This window comes from Rhinolophus hipposideros, assembly GCF_964194185.1.
Source record: "Rhinolophus hipposideros genome assembly, chromosome: 5".
Taxonomy (NCBI): Eukaryota; Metazoa; Chordata; class Mammalia; order Chiroptera; family Rhinolophidae; genus Rhinolophus; species Rhinolophus hipposideros.
The window spans coordinates 85,241,383-85,261,680 of record NC_138051.1 but is presented as its reverse complement, the minus strand read 5'-3'; the positions used below and the strand labels follow the sequence as shown (position 1 = coordinate 85,261,680).

At 37.9% G+C, this 20,298-nt stretch overlaps 1 protein-coding gene across 1 annotated transcript in view; it reads left to right on the top strand.

Moving 5' to 3' along the window:
- LOC308497808 (uncharacterized protein) overlaps window positions 1–18,345 on the top strand; it is a 301,285-nt gene extending 282,940 nt beyond the window's left edge. The window contains exon 8 of the mRNA XM_081048914.1: window positions 15,328–18,345. Within this exon, the coding sequence (XP_080905040.1) occupies window positions 15,328–15,611 (284 nt within the window). The 3' untranslated portion in view covers window positions 15,612–18,345. The remainder of the gene's footprint in view (window positions 1–15,327) is intronic.
- The last annotated feature ends 1,953 nt before the right edge of the window (window positions 18,346–20,298 follow it).

The window sequence follows — 20,298 nt, the reverse complement described above, 5'->3', positions numbered from 1 at the left end:
TGTGTCATCATTTGGAAGATACAAAAAATAGAAAGAAAAGTATTATACTTATCTTGCTATGCGTACAGTCAGTCATACTTTCTTTTTGATTGTTTGGATATTGAGAAGACAACACCAGTAAAACGATGCCTGTCACTGACTTCATTTAGCAAAGCACTATTAAAAAACAGCTAATGATACAGGTTTAATGTAATTTTTTTCTGATTTCCTGTTTTGTGTGCTTGTGTATGTATGTGTATATGTACGAGGTCTGCAATTAACTTCATGAACTCATTTTAGAAAAAGTGCTACGAACCTCATTGCTAAATATCATTATGGTCACCTTCGAAGTCCTCCCCTTGGGAAGCTATGCACTGATGACAGTGCCTAGTCCACCCTTCAAAGCAATTTGGGAACTTTTTCTGGAATGGCCATCAGGGCTGTCATTGTGTTACCCTTGATGTCCTGAATGTCATCAAAATGTTTCCCTTTCAATACTTCCTTTATCTTCGGGTAAAGAAGGAAGTGATTGGGAGCCAGATCAGATGAGTAGGGAGGGTGTTCCAATGCAGTTATTTGTTTACTGGCTAAAAACTCCCTCACAGACAGTGCCATGTGAACTGGTGCATTGTCGTGATGCAAGAGTCATGAATCATTGGTGAAAAGTTCAGGTCATCTAACTTTTTCACACAGCCTTTTCAGCACTTCCAAATAGTAAACTTGGTTAACTGTTTGTCCAGTTGGTACAAATTCATAATGAATAATCCCTCTGACATCAAAAAAGGTTAGCAACATTTTTATAACAACTTTGTGAACTTAATTGTCAGACCTTGTATGTCAATTTACATGATTGTTATTATTTAGTAGGGTTTCTGAGGGATCTGAGGGGACCTAATAAATAGCTATTTTTTAAATCTAAATGTCTAGAAATCGGAAAATAAGACGAATATTAAATGCTGGCCAAACTTCATTGTTATTTCTGATAAAAGCTAAGATAGAAGAGAAAGCTTAACATGAGAACTAAATGGGCCTAACATATAAAGCCCAGATACAGGCATTCATTTCTGTCTGTGAGAACATTGGAGTTAGGCAGGCTTTGCCACAGGTGACACATACCTATATAGCACTTAAGACATTAAAGAACAAAGAAGTCCTTATGCTTGTAGGTAGCTTGCTCCTAAGAGAAATAAGGAAGTTGATGAGCCAAACTTTATTTTTCCAAATCTACTGTTCTGTATGTGTCAGTCGCATACATGACTCTACCTCCTCTAGTCTAAGATAAGTAAAAAAAGAAAGATAGGCCAGGAACGTTAGACTACAGAGCTTCTTTCAGATAGATGAAACTATTAGGAGTGGAAAATGCACATTCTCTCACAACACTCTACACATTTTTTTTATATAATTACTCGTGGATTCTTTTTGTTCTTTTATTTTATTTTAATAGAGACCTTAATGAAAAGGTGAGGAATAGCTCTGAATGCAATAGAGGACTAGCCTGGCAGTGATATCTATGAATAAGAGAATCTTTAATTTATTATGTTATAAATGGAGGTTGGACAGAGTGAAAGACAGGCTAAGGTTTAAATATGACTTATTTGTTGTCTAGATATCGGCAAGTTATCCAAACTTTGTGAGTGTCTCCTTCAATTTTGAAATAAGGATTATAATACCAAACTCACTGAGTTGAAATGAAGTTAAACTAAAACATGAAACATAATAGATCCTTAATAAATACTAGCTATACTTAGTTCTAAGTATTATAAACAAATTCTGTGTTTCAAATTAGTTCAAATTATCATGGATTCTATTACATTGTTTTGTACACCTGAAACAAAAAAAATAATCAAATTTCAAAATAATAAAATATATAATAAACAGTGGTAATAAATTAAGCAGGTTATTTTCTAACTACACAGATATTAGGTGTAAAATAATTATATCATCAATTAAATTACTCAAATTATTCATAGTGTTTATTTTAAACAGTTTAAACAAGTAGATAGACTATTTTATTAATCTGATTAACTGATAGGTTTGATGTTTTAATGGAATCACTTTTGTGACTGTGGAGCTGAAGATTTTTAAAGCAGTTGAGCAATATCCATTTTCGATGTCTAGGGATTAGCTCTGGGGAAAGTGTTATAAGTTTCATCCTTAACTCATGAAATCAGTCTTGAGCTAATCTTTCTCAGTGACAAAAAAAAAAAATATGTAATTAACCCTGGTGTTTTCAACCCATGGATATATGTATTGATGCAAGCATGTAAGCAGCAAGCACGTGAGAAAACACATTCAATTATAGTTAATTATACCGTGTTTCCCTGAAAATAAGACCTAGCCAGACAATCAGCTCTAATGTGTCTTTTGGAACAAAAATTAATATAAGATGCAGGCTTATTTTACTATAAGACCAGGTCTTTAATATAATATAATGTCATGTCATGTCATATCATATCATATCATATCATATCATATCATATCATATCATATCATATCATATATACCAGTCTTATATTAATTTTTGCTCCAAAAGATGCATTAAAGCTGATTGTCTGGCTAGGTCTTATTTTCGGGGAAACATGGTAGCATCACTTCAGTTTTGTTCAACAGAGTGAACTAGTGACAATTTCCAAGCACACAAGTTACCATAAATATGACTTACTATAGAATGTGTGGGAATTCTGAATGCTGTATATTTATTTCATATTTTCCTAAACACCCAGGGAAGTGTTCATAGGTCAAATAATTTTCTTAGTGTACTGTTAATATAGTAAACAAGCCTTCTTTGATTTTCCTTCATTTATTGAGAAATTTATTTAAAAGTGTGTATCAAACACCAAGTAAGTACTGGACTGTTGAGCACTGACTATTCCTTCTGTACTAGGAACACAGAGATGATAATGTTAGCCTCCTTGACTATACAGAACTCATAATCACACATTTTTTCTATAAGGAATTTTCCCTTTTTTTTTTTTTTGAATAGAACTCATCTGTATTTTTCACTTTATTTCATGCATCATACCTTAAATCATTTAATATTTCCTGACACATTTCTGTTCAGATGATGCATTTACTCAAAACAATACAAACCTGCGTTTGCATCTTTGACAGCAAAGGAGAGACTAATGGAATTGATGGTTGCTTTGAATAATGTGGGATGTTGTGACAATAACAGTAGCAAGGAATCTTAAATAATAGGTCCTACCTGATGCAATTTAAAAATATGCACACTGTTGTCCTAGCTGCAAATGTTAGATTTCATTCCTGCTTCTGTGATGCAGCTGAGTGCAATCAGTCTTGATGACAGTTGACAAAAGAAACTAATTTCTCTTAAAAGCACTTCCCAATTGCCTTATTTATTTATTTATTTATTTCCTTATTTATTTTTGGGGGGTTAAACACTAAGCAGTTCGAATCATTTGGGAGCAAATTCCTACATCTATGTAGAGGGGGGAAATTCAGGGGTCAGTCATGGATTAGGGGTTACTTCCCTCTCTGGCTTGTAAAAATTAACTTCCTATAGTGAATGGTCTGTGGACACTTGATTTCAACAAACTTTTGGGTAGATGTGATGTACCTTGTTAATGGGAATGATTTAGAGGAAGTAGATTTATATATCAACTACCTTTTTACTTAAAACATATCTTGGAAGGACAAAAGGAGGAAGGAAGGAGGGGAAATGACAAGAAAGAAAACTCTGCTTTTCTACCCCCAAAACAAAACCTCACAACATGTATACATTCAGAAAAGTTGTCCAAAATTTTTAAACAAATAAAACAGTTAAAGTTAATGGCATGCAATATTAGAAAAGTCTGAAACATTAGTACATGTACTTTTTTCTTAAATGATAAGTATATAATGAGCTTGATAAAATGTGCTTTATCTCAAATGTCATTGCTCGAAATTTAAATATTGAGAGAATGAGCGTTCCCAGAAAATTAGTAGGATCAAATATTACTCAATAGGCTACATATGTCATTTCCCTATCATTTTATTTTTTACATTCATCCCAATTTATATCAATCTTTCCTTGACTAAGTTATAACGAATTTTGTAACTTGCCTATAGAAGTTGTATGAAGTTTTCCTTTACTCACAATGGTTTAGCATTAACGATGAAATTGATGGTGTTTTAATGGAAAAAAGAGAATAATAAAAGACTTTAAAAGAAAATGACTTGTTTTGGTAATGAGACATGATATTATTTTGATGAAGATTAAGAGAGTTGGAGTCCATGTAAGGAAAAAACACTCCCCGGACATTTAATAGGACTGACAATTCTAACAAAAGATGAATGAAAGAAACTACTACTGTAATGATTCATACAAATAAATATGCTATTTTTATAGTATGATTCTAAAACTATAAAGAACATCTACAAATTATCCGAGGCAAAAGACAGAGGAAAATATCAAAATGGGTGAGGTACATTCCAAAGGAGATGCTCAAAACATAATGAAAAGGTTTAGAATAATTGTTGAAATACATTAGATAACCTTTCAGTCCCTCATTCATCCAAGGATATAACAGATAACAAACTTGAGAGAAGATTTTAAAAGTTTTATTTGGAATGAACTGTGCTACAAATCTCTCTCCCTGTCCTGCTCCACTAAGGAGTGTGGGGAGGTTGGTTGCTGCCTCCAAATTCCAAAATCAGTTAGAAGTACTTCCAGGAAATTATTCAAGGACTATGAGTAGAAAGATTTGTTGGTGTGCTAGGAGTCTCCTCTATTCAAAAAGGAGTGCAGTATTGGAGGTAATTCTCCTTTAACAAAATTAAGAGGCTAGAAAGAGAACATTTAAAACTCAATATGTATTCCTGAATTTTGCAAAGCACAAAGACTGAGGTTGGAGTGACGCTTGGAAGAGCGTCACTAAAGGCAAGAGATTCCTAGCTAGCTGCTTGGAAGGCATGGTACAGGAGAGTGTGGAACTGGATGTAACATGTTCTCCAAGATACTGTCAGTACAAAAGTGAACCAGCTGTGGGCCAGTAATGAGCGATAACTTCCATGGGTCTTTTAAGGTCTTGTCCAAAAGCCAGTCTAGAAAGACAAATAGACTTCAGCCAGGGGGAAATAAAGAGGAAACATGGATTCTTTGTGATGAGTAAAGATAAAAGGATCAGCCGGAGGAGAGGTGTATTGATTTCTGTTGGGTACTGCAGGTGAGTCCTCAAAATGAATGAGGAGTGTCTCTGAAGAGCCTACAAAAGTGAGTCAGCTTTGAGTACCTGCAAATCCAGAGACCAGCAATTAATCCCCACATTAGTGTCCACAGAAAAGTTTCCTGTATCCCTTTATTTCTGCTCTTGCCATTGTTTCAGATGTTGGTGGCAAGGAGTTGAAGTGCTACACAGGGGAAAGAGAAAGAGAGGTCAGTAAGCTTGGAAGGAGGGATGGAAATTAAGAAATGTAAAATATTGCTCTTTGCCAAATTTCAAGATCTTTTCCAGATTCAGATTAGGAAAGGCTCACTCAATTTTAAATCAAATTTGGACCTTTATTATTCTGTGGCAATAGATATTTTTGTTACTTGATCAAGATTGTGTTTTAAGACTTAAAGTAACCGACCATTATTTTTTATTTATTTTGGGGGTGGTGGTACGGGGCTTCCTAAGTTTTCACTGTAGACTTACCATCATTTGTTCTGATGAACTTTTACATTAGCTATGATTAAGTTTCTGAAATAGGGAAATTATGTTATACTTATTCTAAAAACCCAGCTCTATGACTTTTGCTCGAACACATACTGATTTTTTTTTTCAAACATGATTCTTTGACCCTTAAGAAATACTATCTTGCTACTACCTCCTATCTGCTTGATCAGTAGTAAAAATATTGTTCTCCTTTCAAACATGTTCAGGAATCCTCTTCTTAAATGATTTTGCCTCTCTTATGATAGTCTGATAAGCACTATATACAGATAAATACGCAAAAATCAAGTACACTACCTAATAATAATGGCAACACCAAGTAAACCAAAGAAATCTCAGGTAAAGGTCTACATAGTCCAATCAGTAAGTTCAGATGGTATACATATTGGATATTATATAGTAGTCTGCTACATCACTAAATGATGTCTAATCATTTTAGAAAGAAAAAGAGCTGATAAATTCTCTAGAAACCTAATTCAGATCAAGTAGAGCAATGGCCTATTCTGAAGAAGAAATGCTCTTTATACACTAATGTAACCAATAATGAACAGTCAGAAAGAAATATACCACAAATTTTAGATCCCAGTATTTGCAATTGGAGCCTATCATTGATAGAAAAACAGAATTTTCCTAAAGTGTTAAAAATATATATATATATTTTTTTTACAAAATGAAAAACTGCTGCACACTGCTGTGAGTGCTCTGTGAATATCTTTTAGTTCAAGTACATTATGTATCTAGAAGCTATTTTATTCTAAATTTGCTGTGGAACAGGACTGTCTGATAAAGATGAAATAAACATGTGGATTGCTAAGTATCTCCATGTACTTTTCAGATAAAAGTACAAAACAAATGATATATCATTTGTCTGCCTGTTGAAGATGGAGTCTCTATTAAATTGAATTACTCCAGCCTAGCTTTAAATCAAGACAGACTTTGCAGTGAACGTGGCTCCCACTAAATGGCATACATTTCCCTAAGTGCTTGCTAGGTAAAGAAATGGTGACCAGGTAAGTGTGGCTAGAAACCGAAAAGAGCTTTGAAATAAAGTGTCTGAATGTGGAGGAGTTGCTTAGTTACTGATTTAATTCCTGAGGTTGTTGATTTAATGCTTAGAGTTCTCTTCTTACTTTGAATTCTGAATTGAAACATATTTATCCTCTCCTCGTTCAAAACCAAAACAGGCAAAAAAACATCAAGACGTCCTTGGTTTGCTCATAGTCCACTAGAGAACTGAAACTGGGAGATCTATTCAGCTGCTGTTTAATAATGTGGCACCCACAACCCTAGCAAGGGAAATGAAAATCAATCAAGGACCTACTTAGTAACACATCCCTACTACCACAGAGCATGCATAATGCACCTAATAAAACTAGGGAAGCAATTAATAACAGTGAAAGGACCTGTACAAACATATGAAAAGGGAAAGGAGAAAAGTGACTGAAACAGAAATTAACTAACAAGGAGTCTTTTTCATTAAATTCAATTCTGCTTCTACGGTTGCGGCAGTGTATAGTCAGAGAATTCTTTCTGCAGAAGTGTGTATTCTCAGCAAGGCTAATTTGTCATATTTCCCTCTGTAAATCAATTATATTGTATTATTATTATTATTTGTTTATCCCTGCAATGTTGCCACTATTAACTCTTTTTAGATTTTGGCTCTCATACTTTCATTGTTGAAGCACATCTGAGAGGGGCTTTATTTATAAGTGGCATTCAAGAATGAGAGGCCTAGGCAGAAAGACAGAGCATAGCAGTAAGAGTGTTTGGCAGTAGAGAAGGTGGAGAATGCCAGAGCAGGTAGGCATCCAGCTCTGCAGTGAGGTAACTAGGTGAAATGAAGATCCCAGTCAAGGAGGCTGGAAAAGCAGTTACCTGAAAACATTGGTGTTTCAATGTTAAAAGAAGAAAAGATAGGGAAGGGAAGGTTAGGGGAGGGAAGAAAAGAGAAAAGGAAAGGAAAAGAGGAGAAGAGAGAAGAGGAGAGGAGAAGAGAGGAGAGGAGAGGAGAGGAGAGGAGAGGAGAGGAGAGGAGAGGAGAGGAGAGGAGAGGAGAGGAGAGGAGAGGAATGGGAAGGGGAGGGGAGGGGAGGGGAGGGGAGGGGAGGGGAGGGGAGGGGAGGGAAGGGAAGGGAAGGGAAGGGAAGGGAAGGGAAGGGAATAAAACAAAAAGAAAAAAAAACTGACTCAAATGAAATTAGAGTATGAGACAAAGAACCAAACAAAGCAAGAACTCAGCAATGAACTGGTGCCTGGCCAAGCAATGAGGTCACAGAAGGGCCAGGCCACCTTATTTGTGAGCTTATTGGCCAGAATTTGAAACAGGGCAGCATCCAATGCACTGTAGTGAAATTCAGAAGACATTACTAATCTAAATAGAGCAGCAGCTGGGACACATTAAGTAAAGTGGTTTTAATCTTTTCTTTTTGGACCTTTTATCCAGTGATTCTCACCTGAGTCTATTTTTCCTCCCAGGGGACATTTGGCAATACCTGAAGATAGTTTTGATTATCACAACACGGGGAAAGTTTATACTGTCATCTCCTTGGTAGAAGCCAGGGATGCCGCTAAACCTCCTACAATGCACAAAACAGCCCCCCAGCAAAGGGTTATCTGGCTCAAAATGTTAACAGTGCTGAGATTGAGAAACCCCGGATTTTGCCTAATCTTGAATAATTCTTAAAATGTAATTCATTTCCTTAATCCAGTTATGTTGCCATGTTCCTCTTTCTGCTACTATTCACCGCCTTTTCTCCTAACAAACACTAAGGAGCATAAAAAAAATTCAAAAATAAAAGATTGACTTCTTTTCTTTTCCTCCCCCGCCCCCAAGGATCTAATTCAATTTAAAAGATGGTATAAGGGTATTAAATCTAAAAAAAAAAAAAAACAATAAGAAAAGTGGCTAGAAATAAGTTTTGAAAACTAGTGCATCTTAAAAAAATGTTTTCAAGTACGAATCTGAAAATGTTACCTAGTTTATAGATTTTAAATTTGGAGAACAACATTCTGCCTTTGAAGACAGAAGAGGCTTCAAATCCTAGGCCTACAAATGAGTAATCATGGGACCTTTATATAAACCTATATTACCGCAGATGTTGAAAGGTGTTGAAATAGTTCCTCTCAAGGTTTTGGAGATGATTTCAATATTACACACAATGTCCCAACAAAGCCTATACTGGACCCAGAATCATCTAAGAACTGGAAAACTGTCAGCACAAAATGATTCCACCTAAACTCCTACACTGAGAGACTTGATCAAACTCTAGCATGGCTTCTAGAAGCTTAAAGCGCTGTTCCTAGAATAACCCCAGACCCCCTTAAAATGCCTGCAATGCTTGCCTGACAAAGCTCAGCACTGCCAGGAGAATTTACACCTGTTTTAGCCAAAAACTGGTGATAGGCAGGCCCCTAAAGCCACTCTTTGAGCAGTTATTTTAGAAAGCTTGCAATTATATATGTTCCTCATGCCCCTTGGGAACGTAAATCATCTACCACCCAGAATGGTCTTCTCAAGGACCAGAGGAATGGATGCATTTAAGGAGATAGCTCTCTCACGCAGCCCCTCTAGTAGGGTAAGTAGGAGCCTAACTTCCATTGGCCCCTGGCTCTCACTTGAACTCCCTCTTGTCACATAGGAAGCCTGTCTGTCCTCTGGATAAGCACCGATAGCAAACCCAGATGACTGAGTCCCATGGGTCCAAATCCCTTAATGCCCCTCAGTACCTTTCTTTTAGCACACCTCAGCATTTAATCAGTCTCCTTCTTTTGTTTTGGAAAAGTTGAGCCTCTGTTGAATCTGGACTCTCCCCTTTGAGGTGGTTTGCAGTGAATACAATTTCTCTTTACCATCTTTTACTAGCATCTGCTTCTGTTTCTCTTGGACAGCCCTCACCACCAACAGCAGCAACAATAATCGGAGCTGTCACAATGTGCTGATTTTCTAAAAATTTCATTGGCAGGTTAATGAAAAGGAAAATGAGGTATCTGTCTGTGAAAGGGGATTTTCTTACCGAACATTGTTATGACTGTTCCTCTTTTTTTTTCCAAAAAAAATGTCATATTAGTTACACTAAAGCTAGATACTGTTTTCAAGTTTAGTGTTCATCAAACATAACTCTGAACTGGTTACCATGATCTGATCAAAAACCCTTTCGTGTCTGAATAGCCATATAATCTACTATATAGAATGTGTATACATGTTTTTATATATTCTATAATAATATGCAAATATATATTTATCTAATTAAACACAATATAGTTCTAATTAAAGACCCTAAGTCATTTCCAAGAAGTACCAAAAATTTTGAACAGATACTTGCCATTTCTAACTATTCTTCACTCTTTTGTAACAAGTTACCAACTCAGGTTCCTATTCCTTTCAGCACTTCTCGAAAATCTCATTAAAGAACATTTTCTTCTCTTCTAGCCCTTTAGCTAAGAATAACTTATAATAGAGAGGGTGACCTGTATATGAGGGTCTTACTCCTGATGGTATGTGTGAAAGCCAGAGGAGCAAGGGCCATGTCTGATGTGTTTAAACTTTTACCATCATTATTCTTATTGTCCTTAGCAAAGAAAGGTTTTTGCTGGAGTCGCACCCCTGCCATTACCCACGGGCAAGTAGAGATTTTGAGAGGAGCAGCTGAGAAAATACATGGTAGTTACTCCTCTTCCTAGGTTGGTTTATGTAAAACTGAACAGATAGCAGTTGCTGAAATAAGTGCTTTTGGACAAAGCCAAGTTCATCTGTAAGGGCATGAATGTTCTTGGACAAATCTTAGCACGCTCTTTGTCCACGTGATTAGCCGAGGTAGGTGTGTGTGTGTGTACGCATGCAGGCACATGCTTATGTGCTTTTCTTGAAATGGACTGCAAGATTCTTCTGGAAGGGAAGCAAAGGGGAGAAGAAATCAAAGGAGGGAAAGATGTAGCTTGAGAACGGAATGGCAATCTAAGGATCCAATTGCCCTACCCGTTACTCAATTTTTATTCCTTTAATCACTCTTATTAAATTGACTTTATTAAATGTACTATTTGGTGAAGTTTTGCCCAATACCATGTAAAGTACACAATGATGGCAAAACATCTCTAAGTAGATAACATTGGTTGTTCACCTGTCACCCTGCTATTTGACACTCGGGTACAAGTTAGGTCTTTTAGATCACTCGCTGGTGATGCTGCTTTATCATTCTGGCCACCTCCTCTCTGAGCCACTCTGTAATGCTACCAAAACCAACACTGATGTTGGGCATCTCAAAACCTGGTGCTGCATGCAGGTATCTGTTAGGGATATGGTCGGGTAAGTACACAGACATATCAAGAAATGAGATCTGTAGTCAGGACATGTGGGTCCTAGAGACATAGGATGGTGTATTTGGTAGAAATACTCTGAAAATGGCTCTGAATATTGGGGTTGAGTTTGGGGTCTTCTTTCTGCTTCCTACCAATAGAAAGGGATAAATTGATCGGTTAAAAGGAAAAAGAAAATTAAATAGTATGGCCTTTGTTTTTAAGAACATGTTTTTTTGTTGTTGTTGTTGTTTTTTTTCAAATAAAGACAAAGGGGGCATCTGTTTTTGATTTTTCAATGCTAACCTAATGCTAATAACTACGTCAAACTCAAAGTGACCTTGATAGATGTTCGAGAGTGAATCTGCTTTGAAATTCATTCCAGAAAGTAAAGTCTGCAGGGAAATCCAAGACTAGCATGTAGGGGGTAGCTTCAGATTAGCCCAAAGAATGATAACACGCTTGCACTGGCACCGAGTAAGACTCCACGGCTGGTTACTAAAATGTGAGTGATAGTCAGAAACTTCACTGGTGCCAGTTTCTCCTCAGTCTTTCCACGGGAGCTGTGCCTTTTACTGAGTGTTTGAGGCGATTAAAAATGGTGCTGAATTTAGGGAAATAGTGCCTATGTCATTGTGGGGACAAAGCCCCAGAGAGCAGTTTGCAGGCTCTTGGTCTCATGTGGAGAGGTGCTGGCTCAGGTAGTAGATGGCTGTCAGCTGTTGCTGGTTGGCGTCAGCGGTAACCATTGAGCCATTGGCCACTGATATTTCTGATATTTCTGATATTTCTGATAACTGCCATGGCTACGGAGGGAAGTGGAGGAGAGTGAAGGAGAATGGAGGAGAGTGAAGGAGAGTCGAGGAGAGTCGGTCGGTTGGCAGCAAAGCGGACAGCAGGTGGCACGTCGTGTTAACCCAGCCTCCAGTGAGACCATAGTGGTGTGACTCCCCTACCTATGGCTCCGTGGGTGTTCCTTTTTGGCCTAGCCATATCCTGCATTCTTATGTGGGGAGTGCAGGAGACCCCGCACAACAGTCATGCAGTGACTCAGTTCCCGCTCCCCGCATAAGAACACAGGATGTGGTGAGGCCAAAAAGAAACACCAATAGAGCCAAAGATAGGGGAGTCATACCACTGTAGTCTCGCTGGCACCTGGATTGGAGATACAGGAAGCAAACATCCACCAGTACCCCAACAAGGGATCTTCCTGCACCCCACTCTCACTGGCAGCCGGGCGAGACACAGGAAGTAGGATCCACCCAAAGTAGGATCCTGCCCTTTGCTTTTCTGCCTGCCAACAAACCAACCAATCAGTGCAGCCAAGGCAGTTATATCAATGGCTAACTGGATAACTGTTCACGGCTGATGGCCAACCATTCACAACCGATGGCCATCTCATTACGGCTGATGGCCATCTACTACCTGAGCCAGTACCTTTCCATGTGAGGCTGAAAACCTGGAAACTGCTCTCTGGGACTCTGTCTCCACAGCCTAAGTAGCTTCCTCTTCATAAATTAGTAGGCAAATCTTCTACATTCTGTTAAATTTAATGTAAATTGAATGGTGATTTCTGAAATGTAGCAACAAAGCCTCATAGAGATAGGGAAATGGACAGGCTGGTCATTTGCAGTCACATATAGATAAATGCAACTATGCAAAAATTAATAATATTAGTCTTTATATAGTTATTAATCTTATATAATATGAGTCTTTAGATAGCCAGTGGCAAGCTTTTCTCTAGAGTTTTCAAATATCAAGGAAATTTTGCATGTCTTTTCCAAGTTCAACTTTGGTGCTTCATGATACAAGAGAGAGTTAGAAGAACAATACAGTGGTACCACAGTTTTCGAATGTAACCCACTCTGGAAGACCGTTCGAGTTCTGAAACATTGGAAAACAGCCGGTAGCTAGGCCTCAGAATCTTGCACTCAGCGAAGCCATGTGACATGTTTGACTTCTGACGCGTGTTCGAAAACCGAAGCATTTACTTCCAAGTTTATGGCGTTCGTAAACCAAAATGTTCATCAACGGAGATGTTTGAAAACCGAGGTACTACTGTAGTGACCCCAATTTCTAGATGAGAACAATGAAATTCAGGTATATTTACAGATTTTTTTCCCTAATGTCATATATCTACTGTACCTATGATTCTCCCCAGTTTTCTTTCCACCAGACATCCTACTATATCAAAGTTAGAAAACCAATGGAAATTCAATTAGGTAGACTTTGGGATGCAAGGCAAGGCCAAATCCATTGTGAATGAGCAGAGATTCCTCTATGTGGCCCAGTAACTTCCCCTTGGCTCAGGTTAGCAGTAAGTGTCCACACAGGGATCAGTGCAGTAACAGAAATGAGAGCTTCCGAGTCAATCCAGCTGGGCTTCACCCCAACGTAATCATTGGCACCTTTAGTCAAATACTTCCCTTCTCCAAATCTCAATTTCCTCAAATGTAAGATGGAAAATATCATAGCATTTCCCTTCAAAGCTTTTTGCAAGGATTTACTAATTGAGGCGCAGAAAGCATTTGGCAGAATGCCTGGGGTACTGCAAGCTCTCTACAAGTGTTAGTGGTCGCCATTATCATAGAAGTATAGCACATTCTTGCAAATTAAAGAAATCTTTCCACATTCACCTATTGTCTCTGGGATTTGTTTCGGTGGGCAGGATGCTTTCTTAGAAATGTAAACCACAATATGACTTAGAAAAGTGTTTGTGGGGAGGTACTATTTGAAACCCAGGATCAATGAGCTTATTGCCTTGCATACTACTTTAGCAACTTTTAAAATACATACACAGAGTTTCTGGAACACATGGCAAAAGAAGTAAGCTAAAATGCACTTCATAATGAAGTAACAAGGATTCTAATCTTCCTTAGAAATGAAAGTGGAGACAGTGGGGGGAGGTGGGAGGGGGGAGGAAATAGGAAAAGAAAGAAAAAAATCCAATTAGACCATTAGAGAGAATTTCCAAGAACTCACTGGAGGTAGGAGGCTAAATAGAACAAAAGTTAATAACATACCAGAAAAGACTGAAGTATTTGAGGACAGTGACTTTTGAGACTGTTATCTTTTTGGACTGTTTGTAAGTCTCAGTAAGAGTCAGCTTCATGAATCAACCATGTTTTCGTGATGCATTGTGCAAACAGGGAGGAAAGAGGGCTGGGGTTGGAGGGTGTGGTACGCAGTGGGGTGAGGGGGAAAGAGGGTACCAGCCACTGGAGGCTTCTCATTGATTAAGGACGGAAACTCATGGGGCAGGAGCCACAAGCATGTTAGCCCACCTGAGAAAGCTCTAAATGTCCAAGGGACATAGAATGCAGAAATTACAGGAAATAATGACTCCAAAAGGCCAGAGGAGGTGGAGACATCTGATTATACACATATAAGGTGCACACACTCATTAAAGCAAGCATATCACACATGTAGATATTTTTATACAACTGTATCTTTTATGTCTATTGTTTTCTATTTAGTTTACTGAATTCATAAGTGCTTTTGCTACTCCAATTTAAATAAGCAGAAAAATTGATTTATTTCCCAAAGCTCTCTGTCCCCTCTGCATCGAAAGAAACATAATGGCTAGAATTTTACATTGATTACTAGACTTTATAATACTCTTCTTTGACACTATCTAGACATGTCTCTAAATTTCTGTGTGGTGACATTTAAAGAGCAAGTAGCACTGTGAATGGGTTAACCCAGGTGAGAAAGGCTCAGCCTTAACATGTCCCCTCCCTATCCATTTCCTGGAGTGCCAAATCAGTGAGTGATCCTTAGCGCCTCTTACCTGAATCTCTAACTGGGCTTCCACAGCAGCAGCTAACATGCCTGGTTTCTAGAGCTTCGCTGATTCCTTACAGACTAATAGTTAAAGAGCCCACAGAAGCTGCTGCAACATGCTAATCCCATCTACGTTAAATAAAGCATGGCAATCTGATGGCTTCTTAGAGATCAAAGTTATAGTTTTCGTTAGAGAGGCAATCTATAATGTCATCCAAGTGCCTAAATTGTTTTAATCTAGGAACCATGGAATAGTGGATACTATTGACACTATTAATATTATTAAATTGCATCATATTTTGCTGATTGACAATACCAATTAACAGTCCATAATCTGTGTCAGATATTTTTTTAAGAATACAGTTGGAATTATTCTCACTACAACCCTATGAGGGATGAACTAATATTTTTCCCATTTTATGAATAAGGAAACTGAGGCTTAGAGGTGAGTAATAACTTTAGTAAGGGTGTACCACTGGGAAGTGACAAAATACAAGTCAGAACCAGTGCTCTTTACTACTACTCTGAATTGCAGAGTAAAGCTGAACAACAATGTCACCTGTCAACTCAATCCTTCTCTCATGTCGCCTGTCTACTCAATCCTTCTCTCTGCTTGTAGGAGAGAGAAAGTGTCACTTTCATCCCTGGGACCCAGAAGCAGTACTTTGCACCTACATTCTTGTCCAAGATCAGAAAAGAGGGAGGAGGAAGGAGCTGAAAACAGCCCACATGCAACTCCATCCATCTGATACGCCAATCCAGCCTGTATCGCATGTCACTCCGTATCAGGCAGAAAGCAAGGCCAAATTAAATCTGGTTGTGAAGACACCAGATCTGCAGCAAGTCGAGATGCTCTTTATTCTTTATGTGAAAGCTCTCATTGAAAAGACAAAAATAATTTAATCAGTCATTCTGCACTGCTGCTCTGATAGCTCCAAAGTTTTTGACTTGCTTTCCCCTTTGCCTTCCCCCTTTCTTTCAAATGCCAACATGCACTGCTTTGTTTGAGACAAGCCCTCCCAACTAAGCTTCAATAATTAGATTACTCGCACATTGTGTGAGTAGCTCTTAGAAGTCAGCATTTTATGGAGCTGAGCAAACAGGCAGGTGCTGGACCCGAAAGGGCACACTTTTCCAGGCTTGGCTCAGGGTCCTCACGATGCTTTAAAATTTGATGGTCTGAAGCGGAAATGCCAGTGCAACCTGCAGGTGATAAAGCCGGATAGTTCCGCAGTGCCAGGCACTCAGTCCAAGGGAACAGAACTCGAGGGCAAACATGCAGTTGGAGGACCTGGGATTCTTGTCCGAATCTCTCTCAGTATCCACTGAATTAAGATCAGAAGACGATGGCAATACCTTTCCAGAGGCAAGACAAGCCTCTCTTAGCAAGACTGACTCAGGAGTAGGTGCCCTGGTCTGGGACTTTGGTAAAATCAAAGGATGTAAATAACTATTTGTCCTATGTTGATGAACTGAAAGTTGTAGAACTAGGAGTTGTTCATCCATGGCCGATATTTCTTTGTAGTGAGACAAAGTGAGAACCTTGGGAAACTGGTTGACTTTTACGAACAGAATGTGAAATGAGTTACTCCACTATCACCATATGGAAACTCATAAAATTCTTCAAGTGGGTTCTTACTTGCTTGTCTAGATGTCATTGCAGCTACCAAAACAGAAGGTGAGAAGAGCTGAAGTTACACATTTCAGGTGGATTCAGGTCACATCTTAAAGAAATGTTTACCTTGGATTGCATAGTAATTATATGGTGTTTTTCTTTTTTCTCCCTCCCGTGAGTCTATGAGCTCCTCTTCCACATGACAGTGTCTTATTTCTCTTATTACTCTGGTGTCTATTATTGTGTCACAGACTAAGTATTCAATAAATACTGTGATGAAATGGCACTCAAAGGACAATCATGATTCGGGCATCTTCTCCGGAAGGGCTTTACATATGTAGTCTCTAATCCTTACAACATGCCTTCAAAATAGGATTTGTTATCTGCATATTATAAAACAAGGAAATTTAAGCTAACAATTTAAGCAGATGGAGGAAGATTGCACAGCTAGTAAGAAGTAAATCAAGGATTCAAATACCAGTTAAGCTGAGATCATAACACAAGTTTTTCCAATAGAAGAGCGTTAAAATAATGAAGAAAAATAAAGGACGCCAGAATCCTGCATTTGCTACAAAGCCCTGATGTGACCTTCAGCAAAACATTTAACCTCTCTGCTTCAGTTACAATTCTGTAAAATGTAATAATCACATACCGTCTAAGGATGGCAGTTAAAATAGATAATCTCTTGAGAACATTTTGGCTTTGGAAAAACACATTCTTAATCACTATTACTCTTTGATTAACATGAAGTCCTTATCTAAGATAATATTGAAATGTCTTTCATTTCCCAAGTAAGAGAGTTATGCTATGATGCAAACATACTCTAAAATGGTTCTGTTTGTTCTCGTGTGTAAATATTTTGTATACCTTTGACTCAAACTTAGAATTCTTTATCTCAAAGAATTTATACCCAATGACTCAAAAGATCTGAAGCAGGTGGTCAAAAGCTCTTAGGAAGCCAGCTTTCTTGAATAAATTCCTATTATCTGCCATTAAATATTAATGAAGACAGAGGGTGGAGAATGAGTAAGTTGAAACACCACACAAGCAGGTTGTTCAATTCATGTTTCCCTTGTACAGAAGCATGAACTTTTGAATAAGCACAAAACAAAAACAAAAAGAAGCTCTATTGAAAAACACTTTTCTTGCTTTCCTTTAGTAGTCAGACAGAAGTTAGGCTAGAGCTCCCTGGTCACCAAAGGCAGGGGTCAGGGAAGAAGTGAGGCACATAGCTCAGGGAAAATAGCCTTCAGGACCACATTCAGGTCAAGTAAAGAGGGGATAAGTATGTACCTCAAAACTCATCAGAACACTGAGTCCTGGTCTTTGAAAAACTTACTGAATGATTGAGGTTAACTAATGATTCCTTTCTTCACTCCTTTCATTGTCCGTCAAACTACTCACAGTCTGTCTTCCAGTCCTACCTTTCCAATGAATGTTCTACCTGTAGTAATAGTAGTTGAAAACTACAAAATATCCTGTATGGCAAAGCACTTATAGTTCTCCACGTTGCCTAACAAACATAAATATTTGTTAACTGAATAAAGAACAGAGAAATAAGGGCAAGTAAGCATGTAAAGATGCAAACATTCCAAAGCCTTACAGAATGAATTTCATTTCTAAGATACATATTTTTGAAACTAGAGTCATGTGGAAGATTTTGGGGCTATATAAACTGGAGAATAGGCTATCATTGCCTGAGGAACTTAAAATCAAGTTATATTTACAAAACCATTACCCACTTTCTCTTCTTTCATTTCTTGTTCTGAGTCAGGTGAAATATGACTTCTGCACTCACAATTACAATTGCAGGACAGACACTGGTGGGAGAAAAACTAGATCAGGTGCCGTGTTAAATCTATGTGTGGGGAGGAGGTGTGATGTCACAATTTTGCATGGTTCCACACTGTGTTGAACAAGGAGCTGTATCTTCGGAAGGTCAAAAATCCTTCTTTATCTTGTTAACTGTACTATCTGTATCACCAAGCATATAAGTGGATATTAAATAAACACCTGATGATTGAATAAAAGAATTACAGAATGAATGAATATAACTACAATAAGTATTTCACAACACACACGCACGCACACACACACAACTCAGAGTGAGACTATTTCTTCCTCATGGCCTCAATGTGAATAGAGACCAATCAGTATAAATAAATTCAAAGTGATGTAACATATTTAATCCATCATTAGAAAGTTTATACTTCCAAGGAAGACCTTGGTATTCATCAGACCAATGGGACCTCAGCTTAAATGTAAATGCCAAAATAAGCCAGAGTATGACATAGATTTTACTGGTCTCCTCTGTCGTTCTCCAAAAGGAGTAAAATATATAGACTTATGTTTTATTGGTTTTAAGTTTAGGGCTGACATTCATCACTACTCTTAGACGGCTTAGGAAAAGGGACTCTACAAAGACACACCATGGCTTTTCTTTTTCCTCCTACCTGCCTGTACTTTGCACTTTTATAAGGCATTTCGGTCAAGGTGTGATAGAGTCTAGCTTGGCTAACATCGTCAATGAGAAGGTGTTAAATGAGACATCTAAAGGATTGTTGTTCCCAGGCGCCATCATCCCTACTCTCTCTCCTCACATATGGGAATCACTATGAAGGGATTTATGCTGCTATGCCTTTGAGCGTCACAATCAGCTCTCAAGTATACGTTCTCAATTTAGGATTTGTCCAGGGTTATCAAAACTCACCAACCCTGACAAAATATGGCTTATACTCATAGCTGAAGTTTATTTTAATCCAAAGAATACAATTAGAAAATAAACAGGAAAAGAGCCAAGATTATTTTCCCTTTTTTTTTTTTTTTAATTAGAGGCTTAGAACTCTGATACCAATCAGTGTTTGATAAACAGAGATGGCAGTGGGAAAACAATCAAATAATGGATGTAAAAGTTATCCTCAAAGCAGACCATATTAAGTTACGCATTTTATCAGCCTGTCCTAACAGTGTCCAAATAAACTTTGGGCTTGTAAGAGAGATTGTTGACTAGGAATAGGGAACAATTAGGAAAAACATTTTTCTTTTTATTTCTTAATTTATGAACTGGAAACACTTTCAGTTGCATAACCCATAACGATTCCCCCAAATTCTGACTAATATGATCCTGATTTTATTTATCTCAGCAATCTACTCATACTCAGTATCCTTTACAACTAGGCACACCATTAGATGTTCAATGAGATGAACCAATCGTTTCCTGGGAAATCTTTTCCTTTTCTAATAAAAATGTTAAGGCATATCTGGTACCTACCTTTCCTTTTATACTTACTTTGAACATGACCATGACGTTTGAGGTGGTGATAATGACATAACAAGCCTGAGAGTGACACCACCATAGTAAGCGTGACAGAAGGAACATTCTTGGGTCCCAGAGGACATCACTGAATGGCTCAACTTAATACTTGTAAATGTCTATACCTCTTATACTTTGTGAGGGAAATTAACAAATAAAACAAATGAACAAGAAAGACACATGTTTGCTTAAGTCACATATGTGTGTGGTTTACTATTTAATAGGACATGGTTATTGTAGTACCAATATAAATTCATCCTCTCCTTTCCATGTTGAATGCCAAGGTTCTAAACTAGGCTATGATTTACTCTTACTTAGTTACTGCAATAACTTCTCTCCCTCAATAGAATTATTTCTAGATTTAAGTTCTAAAACACGCTCATCCTATTGAAATTAGAAGCTCCGTTGAAAACACATACCTGATAATGTCACCTACTTATATAATTCTCTTCAAAACTTTCTCCTGGCTCTTAAGATAGTCTAGACATCTTTGAGGTCTGTAAGACCCTGGTCACCAGCCACCATTCCCTCCCTGGTTCATTCCACAGTCTTTTCACACAGCACCAATTTTTCCTCCTAGATGTCCCAAGGCCTTGATAAACCTCTGTTTCCTCTTTCACCCTGTTAATCTCAATCATTTTGCCATCTCAGCTTGGAATTGA